The sequence below is a fragment of the Pteropus medius genome, unplaced genomic scaffold (genome assembly GCF_902729225.1).
Source record: "Pteropus medius unplaced genomic scaffold, Ma_sr-lr_union100, whole genome shotgun sequence".
NCBI classification, from domain to species: Eukaryota; Metazoa; Chordata; class Mammalia; order Chiroptera; family Pteropodidae; genus Pteropus; species Pteropus medius.
Window position 1 is genome coordinate 16,590,354 of NW_024349796.1, and position 9,267 is coordinate 16,599,620.

Here is a 9,267-nt window from a genome sequence, read left to right on the forward strand (position 1 = left end):
ATATGGGGGTGGAGGGTAGAACCTAACTAGAGACTGGGGAGGCCCTGGTGGGTCCCCAGCTCAGAGGTCTTTCCCGCTGTCGCAGACGGCAGTCTGTTTAATTAATTCGCGTGTAGGAGGCTTTTCTTAAAATTAAAATGCCCCCTTGAGGGCTGGCTGTCGGCTGTTCACAGCTCACTGTGAATTACTTGAATCGGAGAAATACAGTAAATGACACCACCTGACTTACAGAAATTGTTATTTGAATTGTGCCATGCGGGATCATTTTAAAAGGAGTGTGCTGGGGGCCGGGGGTGGGGAGCAGGCCGGTGTGACGCTGGCTGTGAGAACTGTTACTCACTCAGTCGCTGGGCCTGGTGACAGTGACATCTGCAGAAGTTCAACTCCCCTGTAGGTGCTCTTTAAGGAACCTCCCAGTTCTACTATTTTACTGTTCTCTTCTGCTACGGCCCCAATGCCCCCCTAAAAAGCTCGGAACCCCACCCAGGAACCCCTTGGCCAGTCCCCCCACAGGGCCGACGACTGGCCTAGCACGGAAAGGTGAAGCAAAGACGCCCCTGTCTAGAGATCACATTAAATCACTCGCTGCAATCGAGCGACGTGTCCTGAATTTACATAAGCGAGGAGTCTACGTATGCCCCGAATCAACACGACCACGGGGAAGCCACTCCACCTGGGCCTACGGACGCCACCGTCCCGACGCCCTCGTCGACGCTTCCTAGCTCGCATGAAACACTTTGAAAACAACAACAACAACAAAAACCTTTAGTTTCCATAGTATTTTTTAGCAGAAATCCAAGAGTATGAAGGTAGGAAAAGTCTTCGGAAGTTAAACATTAAAACATGTTTCTAGGGAAGAAGGACTCTTTCGGAACCTATGGGGAAGGCACCTGAAACTGAACCCCTATGATTTTCATCATTATCTAATACCACGGCTGCCTGCTTACGGCACCCCCCAAATGCCTACCGCTAATATTGCATACGTGCTTCAAAATATGTATTTTTAAGGGTAAACTATTGCTGCAAATGAGAGAATATTATCAACAGATATGAGGAACTTATTACCTTGAAAGTCAAGAAAACAAGAAATTTCCGACAAAAAAAAACTAAACGAACCTCTGCCACTGTGACCAGCGGGCAACAGAGACACCACCGCCCGCAGGTGACAGTGGGAGCTGGTGACATTTGACACCGAGAGGTCACCTTGGATTCGAGCAGCAAAAATAAAGAACGAGCAAAGAAATAAAAGTACTAACGAGGCAGTTACGACCAAACTATTAAAAAAAACTATGTAAACTCACAGCATCCTCATCAAAGCAACAATCAGCAGGTACCGGACGCTGACACCTGATTTGCTTTTCGCACCTGCAGGCAGCTGCGTGAAGGGGAGCGTGAAGCTCGGAGGCCAAATATTGAAGCGCGGCTCTCCCTACCGTTTTTCATGGGACAAAAAGAGCACATGTCAAAGACGTGGTCCCGAAGAGCCACGTTAGATCCTGTCCCCCAGTCAGCAAGCATGGAAAAGCAGAAGTTCCTCATCCTTCCACGAGCGAGGGAACAGAGCGAGCACTTTGAGTCGTGGCCTCTCCCAGCGCGCGGGGATCGAGAGGCGGCCGGAAAGGGTCCCCAGTGAGCACAGCGCCAAAGCGAGACGCGGCGACCACGTCACACACGCGGTTCCTTCCACGCTGGGCGGTAAGCGACGTCTCCTGCGGCGCCTCGTCGCGTGTACGACCCAACGGTTCTACCTCCTGAACGTTAGGGCTTCCTCGGGTGCGTGCGGTGGGTTTGAAAGTAAACACACGTGACAGCGACGGTCCCCCAGAGACGGGATGCGGGAGGGAAGCAGATATGGGTCCCCAACGGGGACGGCTTGAGCGTGGGATGCCCCCAACAGCCCATTGCAATACGCCCGCGGTCGTATATGTCGAACGCCCCCTGCCACGGTCACACCAGAGCACACACAACGCCACTGCCACAGCACGCGGCCCTCTGTGAAGGAGTCCGAACAACGGCCGGACACTCTGCTCCGGTCCAGTGTCTTCTATTCGTTCTGTAAATATTCGCTAAACACGCCCGGGACCATGCTAAGCTTTTCCTTACGGGTACAGATCAACACGTTGTGGCCCAGGTCTCAAGGAGCTTCCTTCACGTGGGGCACAGACAACCAGACACAAGCACGTGTCTGTGTGTCGCCGCGTCAGACACGTCTGGGAGAACACGGCCAGCACGAAACGCAGACGGATCCCGTGCAAATAGCATCCCCACAGAGGACAAGCCATTGGACGCAACGGTGAGCTGAGAAACATCACTTGCATGCTGGATGGAAGGTACTAGGTTAGGATTCTTTGGCCGAAGGTTCAAAGGAGAGGATGCAGTGAGCTGTTGACATAAGCTCGAGACGAGAGACCCGGGTATAATCTTTCTGACACTGTGTCAGACGTGCTGATAAAAGCGGAAGTTCGGTGGCAAAGAGGGGCTTGTCCCTAAGATGTCATTCTAGCTAGAGAGAGAGGCACGGAGAAAAGATATGTAGAAGATTTGTGAAAACGACTTCTAGACACCTAGGTCTGTCAGATCAGAGACTCGCTCCCCATGGAGATGCGAATGCTCATTGTATGTGGAATCATACTCGATCTGTTACTTTGAGGGAAGACACTGTATTCTCGATTTAAAAAAAAAAAAATACCTGCACCTTAAATAGTTTATACTCTGATTTGCTCGCACATCAATAAAGCAACCTATGCAGAGCTTATGCGAGGTTACTACGCCAGGAGAGGCCATGGAGCAGCAGATTTTATTTTTTAAAAAAAAGTAGATTAAACCCACTAAAAAGCAATAGATTAAAATACAGACCACTCTGGTGATTTTCTTCATTTTTCTGCCCTGCAGTTTTTTTCACATGCAGAACGAAGACAAACATCTCTTATCTCTTAAATAGGACACGTAAAATCCCCAGAATAGCTATGGCGCCAAGGGCCGATTTAGTGTGAGCTGCTGGGCTGCCACCGCTGCTGTCACTTGGGAGAAGCCATAGACCCAACAGGAAAGAGGGGACCAGACAGAGCACCGAGGCTGCGGCCCCGGAGGACACCCCAGAGGAGGCATCCCCAGTCTTCTACTGAGGAAGGGTTACTTCCCATTTCTCTGAAGCCCTGGAGCGCTTTGCGGAACGAGGGGGCAGCGTGGCCCCGACAAGTTCTGTTATTAGAAGTGAGGAGAGACCATCGGTACTGGCTGTACTTCCCTGAGTGCTGGGGACAGAGAGAGTCAGCGGACAGGAGAGTGACAACTGCAGCTGGCTTGGAAGCCTCCCAGGAAAGGCAGTGAGGTCTGGACACTGGCATCCCGCTCCCAGATGACTGGCACGGAAGAGATCTGGGGAACATCCACGAAAGGGTGTCCCCACTGGTCTGCCGAAAGCCACCGGAATCAGTTCTAGCAACACTGGGGGGATCCCGCAGGGAGACCCCAACACCCCTCATGGCTGTTTTTCAACTTGTGGGGCCCTGTATAGTCCTGTGTCCTAGTGTTTGAAAATGTGTTGTTCCCCCCCCAAAAAAAAATCAACATAATGCCTTTAAGACAAGTCTGCGTCGCAAGGGTTCATATGCAGACCATCACTCTGCCAGAGCTAGCTATGTCAAGTTCCAGTTCAACAAGGGTCATTTTGAATCACTAACAAAACCTAGTTAATAACTTGTCTCTGGACATATTTACGATCTAAATTTTTCGGGAGAAATGAAAGAATTTAAAACTTCTCTATTAAAAAGTAGACGAGATGGACACACCTTGATGTGACAATGCCAGCCCTGGCACAAACTTCACGTACACTTCTGGATCAGACGGTCATTCCAGAATAAACCGATATTCTGAAAAATGCAAAGACCTTTTGAATGAGGTCCCAACATCTGTTCCTTCCCAGTCATCTAGCGAACGAGCTGTGAGCATCTGCAGCTCACCCCTCTACCTCGTCCCCACCCGTGATTATAGAAATGGCCGGGTCCAGCTCAGCGTGGGCCACTGGGCGCCAACATCCTGGAGGCTTCTGAGAAACTGTCTAAGGAGAGAGAGGGCCATGAAAAGCCAGTATCTGCTGTCCCCATGGACACACCCATAAGCCAGAGAGCACAGCGGCTCCAACCTCTCCGATGGTCACCTTGGTACCAGGCCCCGGGCTGGCACGTAGCTGCGGGTAGCAGAACCACAATGCAGGAAGAAGCTGGATCTTTGGTGACCTACTTCTAGACGTGCCCTTCTATGGGCACGTTTCCTTATCATTTAAGTGAATTTTACATCTGTGCCCTAAAGCATCCTAGTTTACACATTTTGTTTTTTGTGTCTATTACTACATCCATGTCCCTTTAAATGTTAGTACAAAAAAAAAGCACCCGCTTTAAACAAACAGATATTTATCAGACTCTGATATAAATAGGTTTTATGGACAGTTCAATAGGAATGTCATAATAACTTCCTTTAATAATTTCTGGACATTTTCCCCTTTAAGATTACTATTAAACATTTGGAAACATCAAACTCTCAATTTGACATAAAATTGGAGTTATATGGTAGCATTTCCTTTTTAGAGCACAAAAAATGTACAACTTGTTAGATCCTAAAATATTAGTCAACTTCATACTATTTAAGTCACAATCTAAAGAAGAGTTAACAACACTTTACTTGGTCGAATTTGGCTTTTCAGAAATCTTTAGAATTTGCTGCCAATTAACCATGTTAATGCAATGCGTGAGTAGCCAGGGTTCGCTGAAACTTTTAACGGAGCCGAAAGTGTTTAATTTTAACCACTTTTTTGTATTTCCAACTTCGCCGTGCTGGATGAACGGGTCCGGTACAAATGATGATGTTTCTAATAAGTAGTGATTTAAACAATAACAGCTAAGGGGCGAAAAGTTAATAAAAGGGGCCAAAAGTAGGGGGGAAAAAACCAACTAGAATAACTATTTTCTGAAAAAATGGGAAAAGAAGGAATAAAGCACTCAATCTCTCTGGAAAGATCGCAGCTCTGTGACACAGGCACACGTGGGGCGCTACAGAGGCAGATCCCTCTTTCCATCGAGACCATGTCAGCAGCACTTACAATTACGGCGGCTGTCCCTGGCTCTTGGGGATGGCTCCAGGATGCCAATGCGGCTGTCCCCTACCTCGTGTGACCCTCAGCCCCATCCAGGCTCCAGCCCGGGCCCGCCACCCTGGAGCCACCATGCCATCCCACTTCGAAAGCCACGAGTGTGACTTCCCAGTGGTCTCTGCACGGATCACCAGCAAGACCGTGAGGGTCCCCCGACAGCCGCCTGGGACATTTGCTCAAAGCCAGGGCCTCTGAACTTGAACCCCACTCACCTCCCAAAGTCCCAGTGACTGCTGGAGGAGGTGACGGCATTGTAAAGAGGTTTATGAGTCTGAATGAGGGGACCGGAGAGAGGACCGAGGCAGCGTGGAGCACTCAGCTCTGCTGCCTCAGAGATGACTGGGGAGAGTGGCTGCCGGCCTCACGCCTCGGCAACGGGCACCTCGCCTCTTCCCCACCGGCCAAGCCCCTCTCCATCTGTGCTTGTTGCTGCCACTGAAGGCCACTTCCTTTGACTGCAGTCCCAGGGCCTCCAATTGTCAGGATTTGGGGTGCTGGTTAGATTCTCCACTTTTTTCATTGTGATAGTTGGAGCAGTAGAAACATTTTTGTCTGAGCTAATTGCTTTTGTATTGGGACACTTCAAAAAGCAACAAAGTCACCTCCGGGTACAAAGTTGTAAACATTGTTTCCAAGAAAACAGATTCTTGTTACGACTTTTTTTTTTTTTGCTTTCTTTGTATTTTAATGTAACCATTCTTACCACATAGAGAAACAGCTTCTAATTAAAGACCTCAAAACTGAAGCTGGACTCTCCTTAGGTGGAGCATCACCCAAGGCCCACACTCAGCGGTGACATCAGACTCGTAAGGAAACTACATGGCTGACGCTGGGACACTTAATTGACTTGAATAACTGACTACTAGTAACTCTCACAAATGCACTGTTTTTCCTCGTAATAATCACGTGTGCTTGCTCACTTTAGATCCTGTTTCTTACTGATACATAGGAAAAGACGAAAAATAGACCTGTGTAGTTATGAATTTCAGACGTATGTCTGTAGACCAACAGAAATTAATGGTACATCCATGGCAACAAACAGTACTATTGAAAGTAATTACGAGCTCTTTCTCTGGGTATCGTTAGCGGTTGACCCAGAGGAGATGAATGATGCTTTCCTTCAGTCGAGAAGGTTAAAAATTAGAGCGAACTTTTCAGCCAAAGCAGTTCATTCTCCAACATATGAATTATTTAAATTGAAGTAATGCGGCCTCTGCTGTGTAGCTACCATGTGATAAAGTGCTACTTCTGACCAGAGTAAAAAAGATGGAATATTGTTAAACTTAATTTTAAAAAAGAAATGTGATTACTCTGCGGTGTGTTTTAAACAGTAAAAAGACTTTGCTCTTAGGGGGAAAAATATAAAAATAAAAAATTAAAACTATAGAGAAATCGTGTTTTCCAAAGGAATCAGGCTTATTTTACAAACACATCAGGTGAGTATGACTGCGCACACTTTCCCTAACATCATGGTGGGTATTTGGAAGATTGATTTATTCCAGAATACAGAGTAGATTTAAATTGGCACTGAAAAAAAAAAATGCATGGGTTTGAGTCTTCGAAGAGAACTTGCTGGGCCTGAAAAGTATGTAAATGGACACACTGTAGTCCGCACAGGACAACAAATGAGAGCATTTCGAATCAGAAAAAGCTCCCTACAACCTACGACCGGCCCTTGCCCTCGCCAGGGAGAAACCTGAATGCTGTTGCTGTGCCTGCGGGCCACAGTGCAGCAGGCTGGGGGCGGTGGGACTGTGTGTGACCTCCCCCCTACAGTTAGCCATGCCCATTTAGCCCCAGCTGGGCTGGGCACCCCTATATTCAGCTGTGCAGCTCCAAATCACCTAAGAGCGTGTAATCGCTGGCCCGTTTCGTGGAGCTCAGAGTGTCAGCCGACCAAGCCTTCCACACGGGCCACCAAGCCTTCCACACGGGCCACGAGCCCCCACAGACTCCCACACTTAATCAGCAGGCTGTCTCGGGTCTAAGGACGCTGCTAGGAAAATCACACACTGGAGACAGAGCCAGAAAACACATCGCACAGGGCACACTGACAAGAGACGAGAGAGCCATTGTTCCTTCCCACCACCCATCCCCAGCACACACACACACACACACACACACACACGCGCGCGCGCGTGCGCGCACACGCCCAAAGGGGGAAAACTGAGAAAAACCACGATATCAAAGTGTTCTCATCTTTTCAGGAAGTTCCATGGAACCGAAGGCTGAAACCCTTCCAAAGAATGTCACACGGCTGTCTACCTGTCGCTGGACGCCCTGTGCCGCTGGAGCACAGCCAGCAGAAGGGGCCATTCCGGAAGCGCCGGAAGGGGATTGTCGTGGCGCCGGTCGCTCTACTGGCAGGACTGTCACTGGTGTTTAAAAAAGGAGCTAAATGTGCAAAGACGAAGGACGAGAATGAAAAGGCGTGCCCTCGGGCCCCAACTCCCTCAGCGGATGGTGAGGCTGAGCTGTAAGTTGCATGTGCAACACGCTCCTGAAATTTAAGCCGCAGAGCGAATGCCCACGGCAAAGACCAGCATCACCTTCATGACCAGCAATACGAGGTACCAGATGCAGGACACAGAAGATTCCCGACACTGTCACGTTGCAGCGGTCCACATCATAAACACGTGTTTGGACCCACTCGTTTTAGGAATTAAGGAAACGCACATACCTTCGTTTTCAGTGGCATGACATCTGACTTTCAATACCAACTCAAAGGTTCTTTCTGGATTTTCCCTAAACGAAAAAGAACTGTGTTATATTTATATTTACGTCCTATGACAAATAAATAAAAGACGGTATTTTCTTAACTCTAAAAACTAATTTTGTTCTTGTCTCAATATAGGCCATATAAATAAATGACCACGATGTAGCAGAAATAACGTTCTTTTTTGTTTGTTTGTTTTTCGTTTTCCCAGATGAGCAGCTTAAGAGAGCCGAGGCTCGGGACTTGAGATTTGGGGCAAAACATTCAACCTCTGAGCCTGTTTTTTTTCACCTCTAAAGTGCTTGTTCACGTCACAGAGTAATTGTGGGTTTTATCAATTAAATAATACGCGTGGAAGTACTTTGTAGAGTATTAAGTGCTGTTTTAATGTAAAGCACTGCCTTTATCTTATTGAATGGAAATTGGAAGGCCAGTGTGTCCTAAGCATCTCTAGCTTTTCCCGCCTGCAGAGTTTGACAACAGGTTCCGGGGGCTTTCTTCAAAGCTCCGTCAATTTAAGTGTGAATGATGGCTACCTGCTCCCACCTGCCCTGTTCCTGACCACCGTGAAACATTCGTAATGCTCCTTAAATGTGCTCCGCGTAACTTTTCTTGAGATGTGACCACTCTACTTAAGCATGTTTCAAGCAGCAAAAGACTCCAAGGCTGACACAAAAAGTCTTGCTTTACGTCAATTACCAGGGGAAGTTCGCCAACGGCTCAATATTAGATCATTTCACTGGGGACAGTAAGGCTGCTTTGCTTCATTCAGAAATGAGCAACTTCTTCACTAACTTCTCACACACCCAAACTATTCATTGCTTTAATTTCCAAAAGCGGATTAAACTCTATTGAGGCACTTTTCTTTTTCAAAACATAGTTCCCTTTTCATCTCTTTCTGCCCGAAGATAAAAGATTAAAGTCTGTCACCACAATGCCCACGTGACCAAAGTGTTAATATATTTCAGTTTTTCCTGGTAAGAACATCTCAGGGTCTTTGCACGGTGGCTGTTTTTAACATACACTTCCTTCAAGGCAGCACCGCCAGTTCGGGCTTCTAAATAAATATTCTTTTTAAAAATTTTTTAATACAACGATCTAGAAGCATAGGAAGTGACGAGCCGTATAAATTAATTTGCAAGAGGACCTTTCTTCGGCCATAGCACAACTGCCTTGTTTCAATGGACTCAAGGGACCTCCCCGATAATCTAGCGAATGCCAAAAAACTACACTTTGGGGGTCAAGTACCCCGCCCCCCCTCCCGGCACCTCATAATGTCAAACGCCACAGGAAATCCTCGTAAGTTGCAGACTTCTCCTATTTTCCTAATATTTCTCAGTTTCTCTCCTCGGTGCAAAAATCAACTACTGATTCGGTTACAGTGAGGAATTTGAAGTGCATT

At 47.5% G+C, this 9,267-nt stretch overlaps 1 protein-coding gene across 3 annotated transcripts in view; it reads right to left on the reverse strand.

Annotated features, from left to right (window-relative positions):
* The window catches only part of DENND1B (DENN domain containing 1B), a 153,489-nt gene that overhangs the window by 143,452 nt on the left and 770 nt on the right, over positions 1-9,267 (reverse strand). For all 3 annotated transcript variants that reach the window (XM_039883476.1, XM_039883475.1, XM_039883478.1), the window contains exon 2: positions 7,830-7,894. In XM_039883476.1, the coding sequence (XP_039739410.1) occupies positions 7,830-7,894 (65 nt within the window). The remainder of the gene's footprint in view (positions 1-7,829; positions 7,895-9,267) is intronic.